General features: G+C 37.7%; 1 protein-coding gene across 10 annotated transcripts in view; it reads left to right on the top strand.

Moving 5' to 3' along the window:
• The window catches only part of CCSER1 (coiled-coil serine rich protein 1), a 633,522-nt gene that overhangs the window by 312,927 nt on the left and 294,197 nt on the right, over positions 1 to 26,398 (top strand). For all 10 annotated transcript variants that reach the window (XM_064711079.1, XM_064711082.1, XM_064711081.1 and 7 more), the window contains one exon: positions 5,841 to 5,918. In XM_064711079.1, coding sequence (XP_064567149.1) covers positions 5,841 to 5,918 — 78 coding nt within the window. The remainder of the gene's footprint in view (positions 1 to 5,840; positions 5,919 to 26,398) is intronic.

Here is a 26,398-nt window from a genome sequence, read left to right as displayed (position 1 = left end):
CCTCTCTGTAGCAGGAAGGTGTCTGACAAGGAAACTTGTGTCTCTGTTTATTACGAGTTTTGTGGAGGAAAGCAGGGAGAAAAGGCAGACTGGGAGGATGAGCAAGATAAAATCTAGGTGAAAATAAAAAGCAGAAAGGAAGATATATTTAGTGTTAAATAAATGCATTAGTTATTTGATAACATATATGTCAGTGTCTATTGTAAGAAATGTGATATTCCTGTGCTTAGAAAAACAGACTTGTTCCCTACTTGGTACTGAATTGTAAACCAGCAACCTCCCATTCTCAATAGTTCAGCTTTCTACTTGGTTTACAAATTTCAAAACCTTTATCAAGGTGTTGTCTTGTCCTAGCTACTAACTTACTTCTATGCTCAAGAATTTCATATTGCCATTTTAGAAACTGAGAACCAGATAATAATAGTAATTTGTGCTTTGTGCTTTTGTGTTCTTACACTTTTGCAATTAATGTAAAGAAGAGAGATGAGTAACTTAGTTAATTTAAATATTTGAGTAAGTTAAGTTTATATTAAATATAAAACAGGATGAAAATATAGTCTGAGTCTAAGCTATTTCAAACACAGTAGTCCTTCCAGAAACCATGTATGCTCTATGTTACTTGCTGGTTATGGGCTTTAGAATTGATTTGGCCTAATTAAAGGCTTGAAAGAATTTCTTTTCAGCTATTTTTCCAGGTAGAAATAAATAACAGTCAACAGAATATTCTTCATACTAACCTCTCCTTGGTGGAGGAAAAATATACAAAGTATTAGATTTAAGAGACTTCCTGAAAACTCAGACTTTTCTGAAAAAAAATCCAGTTCTGGATGTACAAATAGTGCTAAGTGGCAGATCAGTATCTTATCTTTTATGAGGTGGAATTTCCCAACTTCCCCAGGTGATTGGCTTTGCTTAGATTGTGAGGAGAATCAGGACTAATCTGTGTGCCTGTATACTAATTGCTGATTGAGAATCAGTAGGTAATTGAACCACTGAAACCTTCCCCGGCCGTCTGCACCTCATGGAGCATAAAAAGAGGTAGCAAGACGCAGTAGCAGCTGTAATTTATGCTTCACCCCTGCAATGGGAGCTACAATAACTCAGGTCAGATGCAAGACCCTCACAGCCTTCCTAGCTATGGGAGCAGCAAGCTCCAGGCAAATACTGGAAAATAATACTTAAATGTCTCAGCTGTTAATTGCATGCATTAGTAATTAGTAAGACATTTAGCTGTATTTTCTAAGGAAGGAGATGTGACATGGATTTATAAATAACCACCTGAATTGTATCCATAGATATTACAAAACACGTTTTAAGGAGTCTCTCACTCTGTTCTTAGTGAGAGTGATGGGAGATGTTGGGGGACATTATTCAAACCTGATAGAGGGTGGGAGGTGAAAGCTTTTATTGTGTATCTACTATTTTCTTTAATCTAAACCAATTTTAGATTAAAGAAAATAGTAGACACACAATATTTTTCTGGCCTCAGTTGTTTATAGAAAATTTATTTGCTGAAAGTATATGTATGAGCAAAACCTCTTCATGACATGAAATAATGCAGAAATTACAGAAACCAGAGCACTCCAGAAGTGTGTAGGAGAGCATTGCACACCCTGGATGAATAACTGGATGATTCGGTCTTTGTTTTTAACCTCCCTTCATAGCTTTGAGCAAATCACTTTCCCTTCTTTTTCACTTCCATGGATAAAATGGGATAATAATATTTAAGTACAATATTTCATAAAAATTCTGTGCAGACCCATTAATAAATCCATTTGCAGGTCTTTGATTACCCTCAGTATATCAAAATGTCACCACTGAGCTTGCTGACTGCACTTATTTAATTTCCTAGTTCTACTCAACTTCTAGATTATAAAATGATATTTTCTGACATAACTTATGATACAACTAAAACTATCACTCTGAAAGTCACTTCAGCACTCATCCACTACCCCTTAGACAAAGCTATAAAGTACACAGATTGTCTTTTCTTCGGTTATTATAAAGATTTATTGGCTCTCTAGCTCTAATATCCACTGAAGGTTTTCTCTGTCAGTATTAACTCCTTAGATCAATAAATTGTGATACTGGTCTCCTGAGGGAGTCAGTGTCTGCCAGCAACCATTGCAGTGTTTACCCCTGTTGAAAAGCAGTTGTAGCAAATTAAATTGGCTTCTATTGGTGGATGGTCCTTATTTTATGGCACAATTAATGAAGGCTGACAGGCCACTTCCTAAAGAACGTCAGATTAAAGGCAAGGGTTTGTAGCAAGAAAAACCTGAATTTATGCAGTGAATCTGCTTTCATTTATAGGAGAGTTGCTGAAGACTGGAAGATGACTCTTCAAAAGAAGGAGTCCTTTTCAAAGGAGTGTGTTTCTAACACCGTGCACATACCTTATCTTTTGTGTTGCTGGAGAACTGCTGACTACATTCTCTAATCTGCTGTTAGACAGTTTTCATTGTTATGTAGGTTTGTGAAATGTTCTGCTTTGAGGAAGAGGTAGAGACAAGTAGAATAAAACAAAACCAAGCCTGTAACTACTTTAAAACAGCTCTAGAAACAACTGCTCTCACTTCCATCTAGCTCAAATGATGAGAATTGGTCCTCAAATAGCATCCTGACCATGGATCTCCAAAATGGATGTAGCAATGGGAAAAGTTCTCTTGGACTTGTTTTCTTCCTTTGTCTCATTATCAGGAAACTTCGTGATCACAGTTTTAACATTGCTCTCCAAGGATGAATGATTAGCATGGCCTGTCAGTGACTCCAAGGTACCTTTTCAACTGCCCAATAAGAATTATGTATATTTAGACTTATTCTAGAAATTAGAATAAAACTTAGTGTTGATCTTTGCAATCATGGAAGATTTATTGGCAAAATTCCAATAATGTCATTTTTCTGGATATTAGCAGCCTGTTCCAAACAAAAAAAAAAAAAAACGGGCCTAAAAGCACTGAGAGAAATACTCACACGGTTTGTGGGGTTTTTTTGGCATAGGCAAGATGGTATTTTTCCAAACTGTTGTTCTGAGAAATACTTGAATTGCTTGGTACTCAGATATTTTGAAATTGTTGTTTAGGTGATTAAAGCTGTGCAAATTTTCTGCCCTCTGGTAAACTGAGAGATTTCCAGTGACACATGGAAAAGGCTCAGTCAACAAAACCCAGCTGTGCATTTTGTGCATAAAAAACACGTATTAAAATGATAGTTGCACAGCAAAGTACTGCAAAATCAGATATCCTAATTTTTGCCTAATATTTTGAATTAAGATACAAATTATGTTTATTTAGCATTTGCAATGAGCTACAACATGTAATTATAGCCTCATGGTCTAGCATCTTCTGGTTAATTTATAACTAAAACCTATCAAGTTTATGCTGGTCTTGAAGTGAGTGGCTGCTTTTATGAGAGCACAATTGGTTTAGACAACATAAAATAGAAGTCCCCATTGAGTAAATTCCTCATGGTGATTTTTTTTTTAATATGTATGGGGAGCTTTAGACTGCAAAGTGTGATTATATAAAGACACCACAGAGAGCAAATTTAAGTGGGGAGTGTTGTGTTGTTTGAACTTCTTAGTATATTGCTTCAGGAAGGCAAGCTATCAACATCTTTCATAGCAGTGATTAGTTTGTAAGGGTTTGGGGTTTTTAATAGCTTGAGAAACAACCCTTTTGGTGCTGTCTCACTCCGTCCTCGACTATAATAAACTGTGTTAGTGCCACTGGGTTTAATTAATTTACACAGGCACAGATAGTGCTCTGCTTTCCTCAGAGAGGAAAATTACTGAAGGTGTTGGAGGAGCCACTGAGAGTATGTGTATGTGGAGAGCTCTAGGCTCTCCTGCCAGTGCTCCTGTCTGGCCAGACTCAAATTAATTTCAGTCCAGAGGCTGTGTAGTCGTGGTGTCCCTCCTAACACACCCCTCACTCCCAACAGCCCTTTTGGTTCAGGCGTGGAACCACATCAGTGTGACATCAGACCCAGGCTGGATCCTGCCCACTCATCATGGAAGAGCAATGTTTTGCTGAAGCCATCCTCTGCATGTGCCCTGAGGTGTTTTGGGACAGCACCAGCGTCATCCTCAGGGCTGTTAAACCTTCCTTGGATTCCAGCTATCCCTGAACAGTGTGCAGCTCATGCTTTGCAGATTTTCCAAGGGATGCTGTTTCATTGCTTAAAGATGGGTCTGTCCTCCTGCACACTTCTAATTGCAAATTAGGGCACTTGATTTGGTTTGGAAATCAGATGCTTGATTTTTTTTTTCTATTCTACATAAATTAAAAGGTGAATTGTCTTCTGCTGAGCTGCTGGCATTTGAGGCAAAACATTCCCACAGAAGTGTCCAGTTTTATCTGCACTCTGTGTTTAATGTAGAATGGCTAAGTTTCACTTCATTTTGTAAATATTACTGGCCAGTTTTTTTGATGATCAGATGCAGGAGTCAGAGTTAAAATTTGTAGTGTTTCTGAATACAAGGAATACTACAGAGATACTGGCTTTCTGACATGATGCAATCTCTATTCCTCAACATCATCTCTGTGTTCCCCGGGTTATAAATTACCTGCATCTTTCTTAGGATATAGTTATCATGGCCCCCTTCTTTCTCATTTACTTGCATCCCTATTATTTAGCAAGTAACTGTTGTCTTTTCTTTCAGCTATGGTGTAACTGGTAGGTATCTAATTTAACTCACATTTTCTCAGTGGGTGCTAACTTTGAAGTCTCTGTTTTGGATTTGCCCTGTTTTGGATTTGACACAGGAATTTTGTACCCCAAATGTTGTCTTTTTTCATTCCTGACCAGTTGGCTGAGTAAAATGCAGTCTCTCTCCATAAGCATCTTCTGATGAATGAACTGTTAGAAATTTCTGGGTGGAGCAGTGTTCTTCAGTTGCAGAATCTGGGTTTATCAAAGGACTTAGAGTAGATTCATAGCGATGCAAAACCAGGTATCAGATTAGTCAAGTGCACAAGTTGAATTTATGAGATCATTCTGCATTGTAATGGTACGTTGTGAAAAGGAATGCACTACTAGGCCAGGCAAACTTGTTGATTTTTTTTGAATTTTCTTAATTTCTGTTTTGTTAGTGGTCATGGTGGATTATTCTAGTTTTCTCCAAAACAGCTGTGATACTGTTTATATATATATTTATGTTCTTCTACCATTCTATATTGGTAACTGTCACACACTTGCTTTAACATCTGTCACATCTGTACAAACAATGACCTTGTTAACCAGCAAGTTACTGAAATATGATTTGAAGAGGGTGGGGTTCTAGGTCAATCTTTCAAACATTTTGACTTGACATATCCATCGAAGTATACTGAATTGTTTTCATTTATAACTTTGGTCTTCACTGTTTCTTTTCTTGTATTAGTGCTTGTTTGTAAAGTATATTGACTCACGTGAACAGGATCTTTTTTTAAACATTAAACGTAATATTTTCCTGTGATGGATTGCTTTCCTGTTAATATTTCCTTCTAAATACACTGTTGAGCCATCCCAAAAATAATTTAAAATTTTAATCTTAGTTTCTTTTGAGATGAATAAGTTTTTCTATATGAACAAATATGAACAGCATGTTTGTGTACTTGTGTATGTGTTTCAGTCTTTGAATGGGGATTTAATTCAAAATAAAATGCAAGTACTTACCCATTAGTGAAATACTTGAACTAATTACAAGCAAATAAAGTACAGGTTGCAGTTGTCAGTCTAATTCTTTTTGATTTCCAGTGCTGTTTTCAAGCTCTTTCATCCCCCCCTCCTCCAAAATGTAACAAAGTTGTCCATAGAAGTTGATTGGCAATGCAAACTCCTGTGTGCCTTTCTTTCAGAGTACGGACATGAGCCCAGCTGGCAGCACAGCCTCTCTCCCTGTCAGCCCCCTTCCTGAGGAGCCCTTGTTTTTCAAGGTACAGTTAATTCATGTCATCATAAATGTTGTCTATTAATCTTGGCTTATCATGTTAGCTGCTGTACTTGAAGTGTTTGTTGGTGCTTCTTCTTTCCTTCAAATTACTGTGATGCCAGCAGATGTTCTGTGTGCGTACCATGCAATTTTCAAGAAACACCTAGAATACAATGTTGGTTTTGAATAGTTTTCCAGCAGACTACAGCTGTGAACTGTTATTTTTAAGACTGTGTTCTTATCCATCATCTCATTTGGATCTGTGCCTTCCTGTATAAGTGTGTGTCATCAACAGACTTGTCTTTATTTTGTATTTCAAGTATATATTTGAACAAAACAATTATTAGTTTCTCCAAGGATACAGGAGACATTAAAGGTCTGTCAAACAACAGTTCTGGCAGAAGTCCAGTATAAGCCACAGGCCTGGCATTTTAGTTAATAATAAATGTTGGGACAATGTCCACAACTTCGTGAGGTCTAACCTGTGAGTTGCCATATGTCACATTTTCAGCTGATGCCATGGTGTCCATGCCTGGGACACAGAATAGCCTTAGGCAGATCCTCTTGGAAGAGGTCTCCTGAGGCCACCCAGGTACTCAGAGCAGTGCTGCATCACCTAGCAAAGAGGTCACCTTTCCAGTTGTTCCTTTAGATAATGAAGAGGGAACTTGTGTTTTCAGCACCATTCACTCAATTGGGTGTCGAAAAATGAACTAAGTTACACTCAGAGGAGTATCCCTTTTAAAATTTGCCCTCTCTCAAGTAAGTTTCCACCTTTTGTGTGCATACAATCAGTTGACTGGGTTGAGTTTTAGTCAGTTTGTGATGATGCTAAGTTAAAGGTGGGTAACTGGAATTAATCAAGTTTGATGATGTAAAGTTTGTGTCTCTCGTGCATGTTCTTCCAGCACAGAAAATAACAGTGTCCTTATGACCTGGCCAAGCCCAGAAAAGAAACTCCTTTCTTTTTCCCCTCATAGTTTTAGTGTCTGTGCAACAGTTGTGCAACCAGCCAGCTGATTCTTGCTATGAGAAGGGTTGGGGATTTTGCTTACTCAGTTGTTTCATCGGTGGAGGTACAGATGGGATATCAGTGGTCAGCTATTCACTGATTTTTATTCCTCTTTTGGGATTTTACCCTTTTGAGGCCCATTTCTCAGTCAGATTTGGCTGAAATTGAGCAATGTTTTGCCCAGATACCAGGCTTCACATCTTTATTTCTTTGGAACACCACTTTAAATGCACATTTCAGTCTCCTCAACATTCTAAGTCAGATTCAGTAGTTGAGTCTCTCCGTGCCTGGAAAACCACTAGGATATTACACTTCGAAAGAAATGGACTGGTCAGCTCAGATAAAGGTGTAAGAGGTAAGAAAATCTAACTTGTTAATTTTGATGCTGAAGTAATCAAACATTGCTCTGTTTGCATTAGGGCACTGACAAGTAGTACTACACCCACTGTAGTGCCTTTATTTTTTAAGGAAATGGTGTTCTTATAACCCGAAAGGGGTTGTAAGTGACTTATTTGAAGTGGAATAGTTGCTCTTATAAAAAAATAAAGATGTTTTTCATATTAAAAGTCTAGTAGAAATGGTAAAAGAAACTGAAAAATAGGGCAAAGAGCATTTCTTAATCTTTAATTTTCAGTCACTTTTCAAACCAGGAAACATTTTCCTTTGCAATTCAAGTAAAATAAATGGAGTTCAGACCAGGAAAAAGGGTCTGACTGCATTTCACAGCATTTAGTAGAAATTAATATAAAATGAAACAGTTTCTGTTATTTCTCCTTGGCTCACTCCAAGAGAGTGCACTGTTGTTCCAGTTGTAATGTCAATGACTGGTTTTACAAGCCATAACCCTCTCTGAATACTGTCAGTCAATAATATTGGCTTTTGATGATGGCATGGTGCATTTCCCTTGGCAACATGATAATAACCTTTCCCACATCCTTGCCGTAGAGGAGGAGATTGAAAAGGAAATTCCGTTCTGTGGTTCGGAAAGCACAGATGTAATGAAGCAGGGCCCTATCAACTGCCTCTCTTTGGGACAGTTGAAGATCTCTGAGCTAATGAGCTTTTATATTAGACTGTGAAATGAAACCAGGCCTGGGTTCTCAATCATACCTGGTGTTATACCAAGAAAGAGAGCTGTCCTTCCTTGTATTTTAATGATTTGCCTTCAAAAGAAACTCTGCATTTCCCCATAAGGAAAGAATGCAAATCCTCTTGCCATACTCTTGTATATCCAGCTTCACCAAAGCGGATGCCTGTCATTTTGAGTCCCATGGGATATGTGCTGGAAAAATATAATACTCTAAGCTTGTACAAAACCATTTTAAGATTTTGAATTTAATCTAATGAAAATTGGAAACCAGATTTCCCTGGTAGTACTTGTAAGTTGCATCTCAGCTATGCTAACACCAACCTCAGCTACCGTTCTCCCAATATGTTGCACATGCTGTGACTTGTAGCAGGACGGTCCAAATCATATAAGACCCTGCTCAGGAGTGTTTGGAGCAAGATATTTTCCGGTGCAGCAAGGGATAGTCCACCTGACTCCATCAAATACCATTACTTTAAGTGAGGCATTGTGATTTACTTACATCAAGACACCTTTAAAAGTGATCACTGATACCCAGCAAAAGAAGTAGAAAACAGTTGGGTAAGAAATAAAGGTAGCCAGCTCCACAGCTGTTGAATCCTAAAAGCAAGAGAATTAACTATATGTTAATTTTCCAGGAGAAAATTACCAGATAAACATATAGTTAATGCCATTCAGCAACCATTCTTCCATAACTGTTGTAAGTAGTAGATTTGGTTTTCCTTGAAAAAAGGGGCACCTTTGCACAGCAGCCAGTACAGCCAGTTTTCTGTGCAGCTTTGGGTTCCTTCTCCCTGCGGAGTTAGCAACACACAGATGTTCAGAGTAGTCTTCCTTAGCTGTGCTCTTCAAATCTTAGGAAAAATCCTGTTCAGTCCTGTACGCAGACATTTTGGCAAAATGTTTCTACAACCATTTTTGATAAAGCCATCATAGGCATTTCTTTTTAATGAAGGTTATTTTCAGCTTTCAATCCTCTGCTGTTTTCCATGTGTTTAGAAAAGGAAGATATTTTCCTATATTGTAGAAAAAGTTTATTTCTCCTCTCAGAAAAGAACATCTTGTTGGTGGCTTTGCACTTAAACTTTCAAATAGGTAGGATCTTCTTTTGTTCAGAAGATTTTTCTTCTCTTCTTTTATAATATTTCTTTAAGAATTAGGTCTTTGTCTTGTGGGAAAAAGTTATGTCACAATTGAAACATTCGAGAACTAAGAATTTGGAATATAATGGAGCAGAATGGTATTTGTCATGCAACCTTAAGTGTTATTCTCTGTTGTAATAACAAAACTGTAGCTGGCTCAAATGTGAGTGACTTTTAATTATGAGTACTTACATCTGCTCTCATTAGCCAGAATTAAAAATAATCCTGCCTTTCATTTAGAAGATAAGTGAAGGAGTGGGTATTTCTAAAAGGTCAACTTAGCAAGCAATGTCTCATCCATTTTTTAGAACCTGTTCTTTTCTCCTACTCATTATCCTGTGCTTTATTATAATAGTGTTTTATTATTTTTAAATTATTTTAAAATATAGTGGCAGTCTTTTAAGATGAGATCTATGACAGCCACTTGGTACTTGAAATATCTAATATTAGCTAATTATACATTATCTGTTGTAATGAGCATCATTCTCACTGGTTATTAGTCACAGCCAAGTTGTAAATAATAACCATAATAGTAATTTATTGTAGAGATGTTTAATTGTGTCTCAATTCTGATTGATCTCAACCATGCTTTACTAATTGGCATTAAATTAAAGAAAAAAATTCCTCCATTATTTTCTTTCTCCTTTGCGGGAGCTGTGAATTTCTTTCAGTATTTATTATCCTACTGTGTTCTGATTTCTGTAATTAATACCCTTGATGCAAATTCCTTCAGGAAGAAAACAGAAGTGCCAGGTCAAGTAGCAAAAGCTGACAGTCCTCAGTAGTGTTACCACTGCTTTAGGTCTAGTAAAGTGTAATCTGTACTAAATTATGTCTGTACTTAGAGGTTTACTATTCATCCTGCAGCTTTACAGGCTCTGGAAATGCAAATCAGTGCAGTTCATGAATGGGTATGAGCTCTGGCAGCTCCTGACATTTGTGCCTAGAATTAGCAAGAGATAAATTATCCATTTGGTCTGTAATCACAGTTTAATTTTGCAGCAGATATTTGTAATAGTCAATATGAAAGGCACAGTAATGACTGCTGTTTAGCCCAGGGAATTGATCTTTCAGATTGGGGCTTTGTATTTCTAGGTGTAGAATGAGATCTTTTCTTAATTTACTCAGCAGTGATGACAGCAAGCTGGGCCTGTAGTTCCTAAAGCTTCCTATGCTAGTTGACACAGCCTACTCTACCTAAAATGCATTAATTTAAATATTTTAAGTATTTGCTGACACTTCCTTAATTGAAGATTTTAATGTGTTGCTTTGTGTTCAAAATGGACTCTGAAATAATCACACAGACCTGTGACCCTATGGCAGATGGAGCCAGGCTAGGGTTCAGTGATGCTCTCCACTGGACTGGAGGCCTCAGTAGCTCTTGTCCCTGTCTTTCCACCTTCCAGCTGAATTTCTGCTTTTGTGAGAAGCATCTGAAGCCTCTGTGGTTTTGGGTTTTTTTTGTTTGTTTTGGAAATGTTTTTCATATTTTAGTAAGGTGAGTGGAGTTGTAGAAGTATGACTCACACAACCCCACCTTTACTCTTCTGCTGCCTCAGTCTCCATCCTATTTTAGACCAGTCTGTCACCATTCTTCAGTGGTTTAATCGATTCCTCCCACTCTTAATTGTTCTCCCCCATGTCAGTATTTCCTTTCTTTATGACTCCTGTGCTGGTATAGCACAGACTTTTAAAAGCCACATCATCACAGCAGCTTTCTGCCTTTGGTGCAAGCCTTCCATTTTGTCATTTCTCAGAAAGATTTATACATCTGATTTGTTTCACAGTCTTTATCATCATAGGATATGAGATCTTGAACAGCACTGAATTTGTTCTGAAGGGAGGTGTGTGAAGTAGGTATTATGGGCCCTGTTACAAGAAGCTTCTGTGCATTTATTCACTGTCTTTTCCTTTTTCTCTGTAACTCTGTGCTCTAAGAAAAAGAGCTCTGCCAGCAAGTCTGTCTGAATAGAATCACATCACCTGTTGAATGGATAAATTAAATATTTTTTTTATTGTGGAGAGTGTAGGTACATTGGTAGTTTCCCAGTATCCCTGATATATTTATTAAATACTAACATATTTACTAATGACTAAAAGGATCAACAATGAGACTGGGAACTACACATGTGTTGTTTGATTTCTTTCTGCTTCTATGCCTTGATCATAGTTCCCTTTCTTTCCAAATTTAATGTGCATGTATTTTTAGTGTATTCTCCTTGGTTTTATTGAAGCTTTCATCACAGGTTCACCACTAGTTCAAAATTAAAATTCCTATCTTGGGCAAAACTGATGCTTTAAATGCTGTAAATTCAGTTATTTACTCAATCAGCCACATATAGGACAATTATTAATGTATGTCCTATTAAAATCTTCAAAAGCAACCAGAAACCCAAATGATGCTTCAGCAAAGGCATGCAGAAGGATCATAATTACTTTTTTTTCAATTAATAGGGTTTCCAGCAAAACTTAACATTTTATATAATCAGCACTGCAAGGGTAAATATTGGGTTCATTCAGGTTCCTTCCCTCAGGCAGGCACAGGCTCACGCAATGAATTCTGATGCATACCTACAAAGTAAGCTTTTCCTACTGAGTGCTCCATATCCAAGATTTAAAAGTCATAAAACTTGTAACATTATGGGTTGCTGACAAGATTTTATCACTAAGAGTAGGAAAAAAGATTTTCTTTAAACTCCATGGGAGGATTCTGATACACCCAGCAAGAGCACTTAAAGTGCTAATCTAATCATCTTTATACAGACAGTAAATCCTCCTAATTTCCCTTGTCGTGGGACTGACTGATAGGCATAAGGAAATCTGGGGGAGTGTTGAGGAATCCATTGAGCGCAGGCAGCTCGGGGTGGAGCTGCAGGTTCAGCCCTGCAGGACAGGAGCTGAGCCTCAGGCAGGAGGCACAACAAAGGTCCCAGGTGCCCGTGGTGACACTCAGGAGCTGATGATTCCAGACTTGCACTCACTTAGACTGTGAGGGTGTAAAAGCCCAGGATTTTTTATTTGGAGCTGCACCTTGCAGGCACCAGTAGAGCTGTGATTTGTTCTTTTGTTACTGCACCATGATTAAATGATAGTAAGGATCATTGGAAGTCTGAGACTGCTCTGGGAAGCCTGGTGTGACTGTGTGAGCGTGGAGGGTGTAGCTGGAAAAGGTTGTTAAGTCCCAACTCAGGGGCTGGCAGAGGAGCTCCTGGATGGTCAGACAGGGAAGTTTCCTTATCAGGCATTTGTAAAATATGGTGCATGGGTTTTTTGCTTGTTCGGGGTTTTATTTTTGGTGGATTATTTTTTGGTTTTTTTGGTTGTCTTTTTAGTAAGCAGACTCATTGTAAAGAGTTCAGAATAAAATTTCATCTAAATCAATGGCACAGTGCCCACTGACTATAGTGACGTGTGCCATTAGGCCATGGATGGCATGGATTGTTTCAGAGGCATCAATTACTTTAGAAGTGAAAATGTTAATCTGTGTTGACCATTTTAACCCCATCAATTATTTTAAAGGTGAAAATGTAAATCCATTTTGACCATTCCAACCCAAGAGTACTTTCTGCAGTTGTTGGAAATGAGATAAAATTCAAGTGTTTTCATCAATTATGTTCAATATAGTGAAATGTAGAACTGTTTGCAATGCAAGAGTTTATTTAATAACAATTATTCATTTCCAGCATGTGTTACAGCAATGAATGTTTTCTTCCTAGGATAAAGTAAACAAACTGGGGACTTGAAAATGGGTTTTGTACATCTCAGATGTGTATTCTCAGTCTAGCAAGTCTTCTCTCTCCCTTTCTGGCCAAGGACTGCTGTTTTTTTTCATTCAGAAAGCCTTTGAAAATCATAGGGGTGGAAACTTAACGTGTTTTTGACAAGAAGTTTTTACTTAGTAAAATTAATGATTTTAAATGGAAAACATCTGATCCTTGACTCTTCCATTAGAACATGCATAAACAACTTTCCCAGTACTGAGTAATGTTAATGACCCAGCCATGTGTTTTCAAACATAATCCATTACAGTGAGAAATTGAGGGTTGGCATTTTGAAGTCCTTATCAAGTTAAATGTCTCAAAAGTATGACACTAAAAATAACTGACTGACTTTCAAAATGTTCACCGAGAGTTTAAAGAGACAGACATTTTTGTGAGCAATTTAGAAAGCCATTAACTGAAATTAAAGACAAGATGTAATTGCTAACACATAGACACCTTGTGCCACTTCTGAAAGCTCTATCCTGCCTTTCCTCTGGCTAACTTTCTAGCAGAGCCAATTATTGACAGATGATGAAAGCTGTTGTGCTGCAGTTTGATTTTTGTTGTCTCCCTGTTTTCTTTTCCATTTAACTTTGTGACTTGGTCATGCCGTGTCTCTTGGTAAGTTATAAACTCCTTTGTGAGCCACTTGTTTATAATGAGCTGTTTAGTTTTACTGAGGAATGTGACTGGTCTGGGAGGCTTTGATGGCCTGATGAATGGTGACTTAAATTGTTAGGTAGGGTCTTCTGAAGTGCTGTTACTGTTTCCACCAAACTTTGCATTGTTGTATAACATTAAAGCTAATTCTGTGTGGAAAAAAAAGTATTTCTTCCTGTATTTAAAGATGATAACATCATTTTGCTAGTACTGGGGTAAATTTCTTGGTTTTGAAAGGATTAGTATACTCTGATTTTAAACCATAGCATGTCCATTCAGGTTATTCTCTGCCCTTCTCCTGGCTCCTGGTATAGTTCAATACTTTGATTATTGGTAGTGAAATGTATTTGTGTGTTTAAAGTAACTTTTTAGTGCCTTACAATTTTTTTTAAGAACCATGAAGTTTCTTCCACATTTTTGGCACACTTTTTTAAAAAACAGGACAGGTAAAAGGAAATCTTTGTTGATTGAAATTTTCTCAAATATGGCTGTATGAACTGGCTCCTAACAGTAGTCCAGAAAAGTTATGTCTCTTCATGTGTATAGAATAAGGAATCTATTTATTCAGGCTTCTTCATTTAGCAGAGATCTTAATAGGAGTCCTGAAAGGCATTGGGGATAGAGACAATGCAAAGTGTCAGTTTTAATTATTTTTAAAATGTTGGAAACTCAGTCTTAAGGATGTGGGCTTGTTGCATTGTTGTCATGGAGAGCACCTATAAGAAAATGCCTACTGTGAGTATCTCACAGATAATGTTGACAATTTAGGAAAAACTACTAAGTTTCAGACAATTTAGATTTTCAAAATATTTCTTAATAAATGGATGAAGACATGATTCACTTAAAAATTTTGTTTAAAAAAAATGGTCTAAAGGAAAAAGAACATGGCCTTTGTGGTTGAAGGAGTTGATAATGTGAGGGAGGAAATCTGATAAACAGACTTAATCACTTCATTTTGTCCTAGTGAATAATGAACTAAATATTCAGCAGATTTTTTTTAGATTTGATATTTTCAAGCAGGGCTGAATGCTATAGATGAGAAGGAACACCAAATTTTTAATTTGGATAATATTTGCTAAGCGTTTCAAACTTGTACAGCTGTGTGGTACACTGATAGCTTTGTGACAATTGTATCATTAGAGTTAGCATCAATCATTGGAGTTCTGAAAGATTAAATTAAGATTAAGGAGGGTGCAGTGGAAAAAAGTTTTCTTTAGGTGCATATCTGATTACCTTTTGTTGTAATCATTACATTTGTGGGTGTTGTCATTACATTTGTGGATGTTGTCATTAACCAAGAAAGGAATTAACAAGCACCACTGATTGTTGTTTATTTTGGGTTTTTCTGCACAGTTTTGTATTTAAGTGAAAGGGAGAAGCACATCATCCTCCCCATGACTGTACAGAGTACTATTTATTTCTGGTTCTTCAAACAAGTTGCCGAGTTTTTTCAGTAAGTCAGCAAAAAGAGGTAAAGTTTTGGATATGTGTGAGTGGAGTGTTTACCTATAGCTGAACCAAGGGGAAATTTTGGAATGAAGATGAAATAGTTTTTACAAACCACATGAAACAAAGATGTTTCCTGAAGTTTTCTGTTTACTGTTCATTAAAATATCTAAAGCCTTACCATTTTCATAGGCTGGTATGTCTGCATCAAATTTAAAATGCTTAGGAAACATAGACTAACTGGAAATCTGCAGGGTATAATAATGTATCATAGAAAAACAGCTGCAGTGGAAGCCAAGAAAAAATAGAAATAAGAAAACTGGTGACAGTGAAGTTTAAAATAAATTAGTTAGTTTGGCATGCCCATGTTACAAAATGTAGGAAATTTCACAAACACAAATTAAAAATTTTTCACTATTCTGAAAGAAAAAGTTCAAAGATACTAAATATTGCTTTCATTCGGGTGTTGCAGATGTGAAGTAGGATGAAGTTGGGATACTGTATAAGAGGGCAACTTGGACTATAAAGTTGACTTATTAATATTTCTCAGGGATTGTTTGGATTACTCTAGGTCAGTTTTCTTTGATCAAATCTTCAATCTGTTTGGATGGAAATGTTCCTGCAGTTGGGCTGGCATCATTGTGCAGGCAGTTTTGGGTTTGCTGCTTTGTCCATAGTGAGCTTTGCTCACTGGCAGCTCGGGGAGGAGGGATTTTGTCCAACCTGACCATTAAATGAGAGTTGTCATATCAATGCAAAATTAAATTTGGACAGAAACAGTTTTCCTGTACCATGGGGTTCCAAATATTTCAGGACACTCTTGAGGCTGGCATGAAACAAGGAGATCATAATCTGTGTCATTTGATCACTCCAGCTCTAAGCAGCAAGGCCTTTAGCTGTGATACTATTTGTCAGAATTAGAAATGGCCAGAATGGTACTTATGGCTTCTTGAATCTGCATTATTTTGCTTTATGCTTTGCTGTATTCCTGAGGGTCATCTTTCAATTGCATGTTTGTGTATTTTTATTTATTGCCATGTTTATAAACATTTTCAATGAATAATATATATATGGGCTTTTAAGTTATGAGTTCTTTAAGCCTTTTGCTTCAGTCTCCTCTTCTGAATGTCTTTATCCTCCTTCCTTCCACGACCACAGAATGGTTGATTCCAGTACTCTTCATTTCCATAATTATCCTTAGTGATGTGTGAGGATGAATGCAAATTTGTTAGCAGAATGATAATTCCTTATCATAACAAGGAAAAAACCCACAGAAATAGCTGTCCATAAATTAAGTCAGCATTATATTGGGTTTAATCTTTTATAAAGTGTTGTGCACCTCTTAGACAGAAAGAGGTCCTTAGAGTAAATGAAATTAATTGGGGAAAAATTAACAAATGTTATGAAGCTGTCATTTTTTTATGTGTCAGTACCACAGTCATATAAATGCTACTCACATGTTAACTAGATGTCTGCAGCATGCAAATTATATGGGAATGATCATCATAAATATTAATTTCTTCTGAGGTGCAGAGGCTTTTGCAAACACTAATCCCTGTAGAACTCCTGTAGGGTGGAGGGGTGTTATCTTCCTTTCACAGAAAGAGGTTTGAGCTGTTTGGATTGGTGATCCTCCTGCTGCCCTGGTCTCAGGCTGGGAAAGTGATCCTGCTTTTCCTGGCTTCAATTTCCAGTTGTTAGTAGTTCCTCACTGACCTGTGTCTTACTCAAAGAGCTAATATTCCTACTCAGAAGAAGAATTCTGGAACTCCTTTGCTGCCGCACTGGGAAGTGAAGCCCACTGTGCAAACAGATTTCCCCATTCACAGTCTGGTGTAGGGGAAGATGACTTCTCTTTAAATAAAGAAGCGGCCTCTGAGGAATATTTATTGTGTTTTAGGATAGCTTTCATTACAGCATTAAACAGAAAAGTCATGGGTATTGTGTGATGCTTCAGTTCTTTCTAGTATAATGAACTTTTTTTTGCTTATAGGAATGGAAAGATAACATGAAAAATAGTTTGTATATGCAAACACGCAAGTACACACTGTATTATTTGTTGGGAAATGTAAAGTGTTAACTACTCCTTTGTATAGTTCTTTATTTTCTGTCTGGAGAGTCCTTCTCATCTTGTAAGGAAATGATTTTTTTTTTTTTTTACTGTTTTATGGTTTTGGGGTTTTTTCCCATTGGGTGTCTGTACCCCAAGGGCTTTAAGTGTGGAAACATCAAGTGCAGAGTAAGAAAATTTAGTGGCTCTTCTGGCACAAGGAGATGAAGTGTAAGTGTCCGTCATTATTCAGTCCCTCTTCTCATATATTCATACATTTATTTTGTGGCTTATGGAAATGATAATTATTTGTACATAAGAAAGTCCTGCACGCCTTTATGAATCATTCAAAGCAACAGTGCAAGCAGGCTTTGTGGATGCAGTTACTTTGAAAGAGTATTCCCAGAAGGGTCCAAAAAGGCAAAACTGAATCTAAGCAAGTGCTTCCCTGACCAGGGAAGAATTTTGATTTAAATTGGCTTATGATAATGATTTAAAGGACATCAAATGTTCTTCTGTGATGCATCTACATTTGACTGCCCAATTGCAGTAGTTTCATCCCTTCAGGCTCTATTGGCAGTTTAAAAAAAATAACTAAATGTAAGGATGTGAACTGGAGTGCAGCTGATGATGTTGTTAGGTGCCTTTGTGCCACTGACTGTGGGTGGTTTGTCACAAGAAAGGTAAGAAAGGTGACTGCTAGCAAAGGTGGCATTTAATGGCAGTGTGAGCCTAATGGCAAAGAAAGAAGTAGTCAAGAAACAATCACTTGATTTAAAGAAATGGTCAGAAGCAAATGAAGCACCTGCTCTGTGTATCTGGTGATTCTGGAGGCTCTTGTGTGCCAGAGGTTTGGGCTTTGTTTATTTCTCTCAGCAGGAGGGAAAGGGAGCTTGAGCCCTGCAGTTCCAGGCTTTCTGAGATGTCCAGTTAAAAATGGGTGAATGGCTGGACAGATGGATAATGTCAGACGGACCATGTCACTGGTCTCCCTGTTAATGAAGGATTGACTCTTCCTCAGATCCATTCCAAAGCATCCTGTGTGCACATAGAGGACTGACATACAGTTCAGTCCAGTGACTGAAGCATTAATTGAAACTACCATTTTAATCAACGTGACTAACATTCTCCTTTGTACCTGCATTAGTCTAAAGGCAGAACAACATAGAAGAGATACTTGTAACCTGACTTTTCAACATTTCAATACCTAAGTGCTGCCAGGGAAATTCATCAAAGGGTTCATCTGAAAAGATTTCCCTGCTGGAAAAGATTTCCCTTACATAAACTCTGCTGTGCTACTCTTTGTAATTTTCAGCCCTACCAGGCTTATCCGTTTTGGTGTTTTGTGGTTTTCTTTTCCAGCTGAGATGTAGTTTTCATAAAATGGAATTAGGCTTAAGAATGGCTGAAGGAACTTGGATTAAGGAAGTTCTGTTCCTTTGAATGAATGAAGTAACACCTTCATTTCTTGGTATGGGGTCTGTCAAGAGGATGGAGGAAGCCCACTGACTGTCATGCTGTGGTTCATGCAACATGATGCTTTGGAGCAGAACAGAGCATTTAACAGCAAAACCAAAATGTTTGCAACAAAGATGTTTAAAGAACTGGCCAGTTGTTAAGTTCAATCAACAGAAGCCATCTTTCTTTGCCCTGCAAGAGTTCAGTTTATGGAAAGGTAGAATGTAAGAGAACAGTGCAGAATGCAGTCTCACACCTGAGGAGTTGCAGTTGTACTAATCACCAAAGATTAGGATCAGGCCTGCCCTTAATAAGCCACAGCTGTGTCCAATAAGAAGAAGAGTGCTTCAAAAGAGTAAGTTAGCTAGCTGAAGAGAGTTAGTTAGTTGTGCTGTGAAGACGAAGGAGTCAGTGCTGTGAGGAGGTGCCATGAGAAATCACTGAGAAGGTGTGAGACTTTTGCAATATGATGACAACACAGTTTATCAAGCAGCTCCTGCCATCTGATTGCATGATAATCTCTTCTTTTGTTTTTGTTGTGGTTTGTTTCCTTTCTTAAATAACAGCATGTTCATAATTTTGTCTTCTTGAGTCAGTTTTGTCTCTGTGATATCAACTCTTAGAAAACAATGCTACTGCACAAAATAATCACATAGCTAACACCAGAAAAATCTCTCCTTTATAAATGTTTTACCTAAGAGAGAGGGATCAAATATAGTCTGTGATGTGACAGTTAATGTTAATCCTGTTTTTAAATAAAAATCCTTCTGTGTTACATGATGAGAAACCCTGCTAATAAGAATAGAGGATTCCTCTTGTGCCATTGCAAAAAGATTTGGAAAAGATGAGCATCGTGGGAAATATTACTGTGTCAAACAAGCTTCTTGTAGATTGACTCTTTCACAGTCTTTCAGGCAATTGAATTTTTACAAGTAAGGATTTGGAAGCTAGTTGGGCTTTTACAGTGAGCTGATTGTATTTCCTACTGTGATTAGGAAATTCAGCAGCACAGCTTTGTCCCCAGGGGTGTTATTAGGAGCCTCTTGTGGATTAGGCTGATTGCCCCTTGTTACACTTTTGATCAAAAATAAATTCTCTCAATGCTCTGGGCAAAAGGTGATAACCTTTTCTGATGTTAAATCAATTTGGAATCAAAATTATTGTTTACAGGTATCATGGTGATATAAACAAATGTAATTTTAAGAAACACAGAAATTGGTGACACTTACTTAAACTACAACTTGAACTGTAAATTTATTTAAAAGCACTGTAAGAGTCTAATTGGTAAAATGACTACAAAATAGTTTTTAAGAGATCTGAACTCCTAGTCACTTACCTAAGAGTATGACAATGTTGCAGCCTTAGCAGAATGATTTACTTGTAAAGATAATATTGTTTGTATGACAGGTGTCATGTCACTGAGTCTGACTAAGACTCGATCCTTGGTATTTGAACAAGGATCTAGAGTTTTCTAAAAGGCCCATGCAGTTTTCCAACAGAGGTTGAATATTGCTGCTTTCTTTGTTTAATTTTAGAGTTGTGTGAAAAATGCTGTGAACACCTAAGTATGAGAGGATCATGGATGGATCAATTATAATTTCAACAGAGAAGATGTGGTAATACAGAATAGAATTTGATAATCCAAAATGACCTTGTTTTAACAAAACAAAGTTGTTCAAAGAAGGGATAGAAAACACATCTGTGTAGCAGATGACCTACAGAATGAATTGTATGCTTGTTAATCTTTATTAAATGTGTGAAATTCTTAAGGGTATTCAAAAAAGTGCTACAACAATGCATGTACTGTGCAGATAGGCTGCCACACACTGTTGGGCAGACATGAAGTGGTTGGGTGGCTTTCTCAAGGTCATAAACCTCCCAATAGGTCTGAACGTCCCTGGTGCTTTTCTGTAACAAGTTTATGACTATTTTTTCAATTTAAAAAAGTCTTGAGATTTTTCTAATTTAAAGTAAAAACAATTATCAGGGAAGAGTACAGCATGGAGCTGTGACTTTAACAAAAAGCTTGGCAGTGACAAATCCAGATCTCATGATCTTGTTACCTAGTGCTTCTCTGGCTTAATGTCTTTTCCAGCTCAGTATAGTGATAGGCTTCCAGAAGTAGTCACATTCCAGCCTTGCTTCTCTTTTGCCATCACATTTGTATGAGAAGTCTCTATTTTGGTTTTACTCTGCTTCCTTGCATACAGATGGGAAATGAGCTGAGGTTGAGGAAAGGGCAGTGAGACCTGGTCTCTTGGCACAGAACCTGCTGATTCTGATTAATTATTAATTACGTTATAAGATCAAAGTTACTTGCACTAAGTTCTGTAATTAGTTTAATAAAAACAAAACCAAAAGCCAGCCAAGGAAAAAAACCATGACAACTTTTTTCCTTGTGTGACAAGCTAGAGCAAAATTATCTGAGTGAAACAGCTTTCAGTAAACCTGTGGGTGACCACGATCTGGTCTGATCAAGAATGTATAAGCATACAGCTTCAACTAGATATGCTCCCACTGGAAGGATAACCAATGGAAAATCAAAGGTGCCTGGAATGAGGGTGTAATTTCTTGGATGGTGATGGTTTGGTACATAGAGAAGCTCCATGAGACTTAGCCAAGACATGTTACAGGCAATAGGAGTGAAATAGAGAATTCCATTTTTCATGACGTTGTGCTGGTTTTGGCTGGGGTAGAGTTAATTTTCTTCTCAGGGGCTGTATTTTGGATTTGTAGTGAACATGGGGTTGATAATACAGGGATGTTTGTGTTATTGCTCAGCAGGACTTACACACAGCCCAGGCCTTTTCTGGTTTTTGTACTGGCAGGGAATTTAGAGGGGCATGGGAGGCTGGGAGGAGACAGAGCCAGGCCAGGTGACCCAAACTGACCAAAGGGATATTCTAGACTGTGTGACATCATGCTCAGTGTGTAGAGTGAGGGGAAAGGCGAACAGGGAGAAAATTTTGAGTGATGCTGTTTGTTCTTCCTAAATAACTGCTACCTGTGATGGGGCCCTGCTGTCCTGGAGGTGGCTGAACACCTGCATTGGAAGCACTAAATGAATTCCTTCGTTTTTTTTGCCTGTGGCTTTTGCTTTCCTTGTTAAATTGGTGGTTTTTTCAACCCATGAGTTTTATAGCTTTTGCCCTTGTGGTCCTCTCTTTGGTCCTGCTGGTGAGGGACTGAGTGAGTGACTGTGTATGCTGACTGGGTTAAACCCAGCAACACAGGCATTGCTCTTGTCACAGAGAAAATTCAATTTAATAATAGAATGTAGAAGGTAGTGGAGTGTTATGGGAGATGCTGAAGCCAGGCCTGCAGAACAAGATAACTCCCATGGCAAAGGGGCAGCTGAGGAGTGACTGTAGTTCTCTTCAGTTATCCCTAGAAAACTCAAAAGTTTCCTCTAAAAGTTTCTTGAAAATGTCTTTTTGTTTTAATCCTAGCAGACCTTGTGAGCTGTGTGAGTTAAAGACCATTTAGACATTATGGAGTTTTAAGAAAGTTTTATATAAAGTGTATTTAATAAAAGGTTTACTAGCAGGCTCCCTGGGGAATTGATTTCACCCTGATACCTACCCACCCACAGATACAGGTGTACATTTCTTACAGACATACTTATTGTAAACATGCTGTCAATTTCTAGGTTGCTTTTTCTTTTTTAATTACAGCTGTTGTTGTTCAGAGCTGCATCTCTGTAGCACTCAACAGCAGCCTACTCATCCTCTCTTTCTCCTTTGTTTCATAAGAAAAAAGGCATTAAAAGAAAATGTGAGGAGAAGTAAATCAAATGCCAATCAAAGGCTCTTATCAAGAGCCCCAGAAGAGAGGGTTGAATCTACCTGTGATTATCCAAAAAGAATGCTGGATTTTCTTTCTCTTTCTGGGTATAAAAAAGCCAGAAGTTGAAGGGATGAGAATTTTCATTTGTGAAATACAAAAATGTGTTTAAATTGCAACTAGTGCAAGCTTTCTGCTATATTAGTAGTTTATTTGAAGAGAAAGATGGCTTTGGGTTTAAGGTACAAAATTGAAAATCAGAGGATATGGATCTTCTGGCCCAGAAACAGCATATCTTCCTGGGGGAAATAATGTAGGTGATTTAAATTCTATCTGCAGAACTGCCAGAGTACATTTATTTTTTTTAGTGATATAGTCAGACTAATTTTTATTAAACCTTTTAAGTGCTCAGAAGGCAGCCATGGTGTACGTGCAAAATACTTGTTCTTGGAAGTGGTGTAGATGGCAAAGTGTAAGAATAGGGCAGTGAACATGATCCTGGAGGCTGCATTCTGAAAACCTGGCAGAGCTGAAAACCTGGGCAGTAGGAATAGCAATTCACCTAAATAGTCCTCACTGACTGTTTGGCTTGTATGAATGCTGTGGTTTAATTACTGCTTTTTGGCATGTCTGAGGATGTTTCCTTGAGCTGGTAAGATTAGATCTGGTATCCATGAAAGGAATGGGCAATGTCTTGCCTTTTATAACTATCTCTAATGCTATATCTTTATTAGTTTTTTGCTGTTATGAACGTAACAGAGCTTCAGAAAGGTTGATACCTTACATTACAGGACACATTTTAAAATCACCTTGCTCTAGTGTTTTTTAATCTCATGCACATGATAAGATTAAAAAACATCATATTTGACAGCTTCAATGAAAATCAGGTTCCCCTCTAAGTCACATTGTCCCTCATAAATAAGTTTGGATCGAGAGCGCTGTCATAAAAAATCATAAGATTGAATATATTTTGCAAATGGCTGCTGGTGTTAAAAGTTTGTTTATTAAGTCCTTAATATCATCTACTTAATTAATTACATAATGTCATAAAGTTTAGGATAAGAATCTTTATCATTAAATTCTAGGCAATATTGCATTACTGATTATTCTCTCTTTTCAAGTCTTTTCCCCCTTCCCTCATATCACAAGAGGACCCAATCACTTCATTCATTTTTACCAGGTAATGAAATTGAAATTCAAATAATAATGAAAATTCCATTAAAGAAATAACTGGCTTTATCCCTCAATTTCCTGGCACACAGATGGATGAGAGACTAGGAACAGGTAGTGGAGTCAAAATGCAATGTAATTATAACTATGACATTACTGTTTCATTTTTCCAGTTAGTAAATTTAAAACAGAAAACTACTCAAAGCCATAAGATTTGGTCCTATTTGCTAGAAAACAAGCTCAGAAATTATTTTTCACTTGTAAGGGAAAAGGAGTTACAATTTCTGAATAAAAAACAAGAATACAATTTCAGTAGACACTGCTTGTGAAGACAGATTCATGTTCTAATTCTACTACAGCACTAATTTCTTACTCCTAAATATATCCATCAAATTTTTGTAGCTATTAGAGTATGATAGCAATGTTTCAATTAGCTGAAGTTAAATTTTAGCAAAGCAATTAACAGAATGGAGATAAAAGAAAACCTTAAACACCATAATGGAAAGATTAAAGCTATCATGTGATCATACACCTCATAAAGTATGAACATTTTTTGAGAACAGCAGAGACATAAGTAGTAGAAAATCCACATGGCAAAAGAATAGTAGAAGATACCTAAACTGGGGATAGCCACCAAATGGCTGATCGGCCATACCCTGCCTTCAGGAAGAGAAGTCCTCTGCCTTGTTGACCAATCTGTATGAAAATGCCATGGCTTAGCAGTTTCATGATGCCAGCTTGCCCTGGTGGACCCATGGTAGCAAGATTAGTTTTCTGATGCAAAGGTTATACTGAAAAGCAGATGACTTTCTGCTGCTGAATTCCCATCTGTCCAGACTCTGTTTAAAGGGACTGGAAGAGGCTGGTGAAAGGTGGGAACTCCTGCCAAAGATTAAATTTGGACAAGGGAGCAAGTATGAGACTGCTGGATGGACTGGAGCATTGTGAGCATCCCTCACAATGGTGGAGGCACTTTTACTCTGGTCATTTCTGTGGAAAAGGCCATGGCTGTGTAAGAGGCTCATTCCAGATGGGATCTGTGCTAGCATGAGAATTTACTCATGTGCGGAGGATTGAGAAGGGTTTCTGTGACTTTGCTGAGCTGCAGGTACTCTGACTGGTGGGTCTTGCAGTTGCCACTACCTTCTCCATCATTTGGAGTATGCCACCTACTTGGTATTTTGGGAAATGATAGGTTTTTCAAAATATGCCTGAACAGAAGCTGCCAACCCTGCTTGCAGAAATGAAGGTTAAAGGACAAAGGTCATTTGAAGTGGGATTTTCAGCTTTTCCTGGAAAAATCAGCTGCATACTGCAGCTGTCTTCTCTGTTCTATGTGGTGGTTGAAAGGGAAGAAGAATTCATCTTGCTGTTATATTCACATCAGCCATCTTCTATAAATCTTTCCAACAGAGTGTGATGCCAAATTGTAGGTACACACAGTTTGTGGTAACTGGAGTGGGGCTGTGTCCAGCCTCATGCCCATGGGCACAGCTGTGAGCAGCACTGACAGCAATGAGCCATGGAGTGCCCAGGGGCACTGACCCATCCCAAACGGAACAGAGGGCACACAGGGGCATGGCATGGACAATGGGGGTATAAAAGGCTGGCCTGAAGAACAAGGAGGGCAGATGCTTGCAACCTTCTGAAGTGATATGGTGTTGCTCTGTATGGGGAGATGCCTAAAGCCTTCTGATGAGGTATGGTGTTATTCTGTGAGTGAATGCTAAAGCCTTCTGAAATTGTATGGGGATGCTCTGTGTATCGTGGCTGGTTCAACTGTGACACCAGATAATCTCTGCTCAACTTTTTGTCCAGTCCCACTCAAACTGCTTGGAATATTTTTCCTATACTGAGAAGGTAAAGATCTTACTTAAACTATTTTATGTATTCAGAAAGCTTAATGAATTCAGTGGCCCTTTCCAGGAGCTTTTACAGTAAGCTTCTGCAGAAACGTTTTTCTCTTGCTCTTGTGATAGCATTGTACTTTGCAAAAAACTATGCATCTGCAATGTCTAAGAAAAAAAAATAGTTCTGCCTGATCAAATGAAAATCACTATTTTTTTTTTTCTAACATGAAAATGTACTTTTCCATCATTGGAGTTTCCATGAGGGAGGAAAGGGCAGAGAGACAGGAGATTAATTGCATATTTAGAGTCAAGTGTGGAGTTCAATGCTGAAATAAATCAGGACAATATAGCTGTGGCTGAAGTTTCAAGGTTGTCAGAAGTAAACAAAATAGTAGTTTTTCTCATTCTTGGATTCTTCCTCCTCCCTTATCCATCCCTAAGTGTCTGCAAAGTGAAAAGGTCTAAGCATAAATGGTGTCATTTCAAGAAAGACATTCTTTCTTAAATGTAGCCCTTTCTGATGTAGTTATGATGTTACTCAAAACTGGCTAGTTTTAGCTCAAGTTTGCAGGAGTGCCTAGTGATGAGAGCTCTTCAGGTTTTATGCGTAGCCTAAGACCTGAAAAGGAATAGTATTTTGTGCTCAAATACCCAATAGTTCATTCAAGGCAAGTCTCTTAAGAGTTGCTTTTACCTAAAATTAAAGATTCCTTAAGAGCCACTGATAAATATCATCTGTACAAAAAAGAAATGCTGCTCTTTGGAGCAATTCATGCCGGGTATGCCACAAAACTTAGTTCAGAAGTTTTATCTTTGGATATTTGAAATAGAGCATCTGTCTATGGTGTTTAAGATAAAACTGATAATAGTTTGTTTTATGTAGCTTATGACTTTGTCTTTGAGGGCTGGTCTGCAAACACATTCTCAAAGGCTTCCAAATTATTGCTGGTACTTACTGTAAAATCCATTACTGATTCATTTGAATATTCAAAAGTGCTTAATATCAGTTAAAAGCATTCACTGAGTGGTCTTTGATGATGATTAAAATAGGGAAAAGCTTACTCT

Source organism: Zonotrichia leucophrys, chromosome 4, assembly GCF_028769735.1.
Source record: "Zonotrichia leucophrys gambelii isolate GWCS_2022_RI chromosome 4, RI_Zleu_2.0, whole genome shotgun sequence".
Taxonomy (NCBI): Eukaryota; Metazoa; Chordata; class Aves; order Passeriformes; family Passerellidae; genus Zonotrichia; species Zonotrichia leucophrys.
Note: the sequence above shows the minus strand (reverse complement) of the source record. Positions and strands in the feature narration are given on the sequence as shown.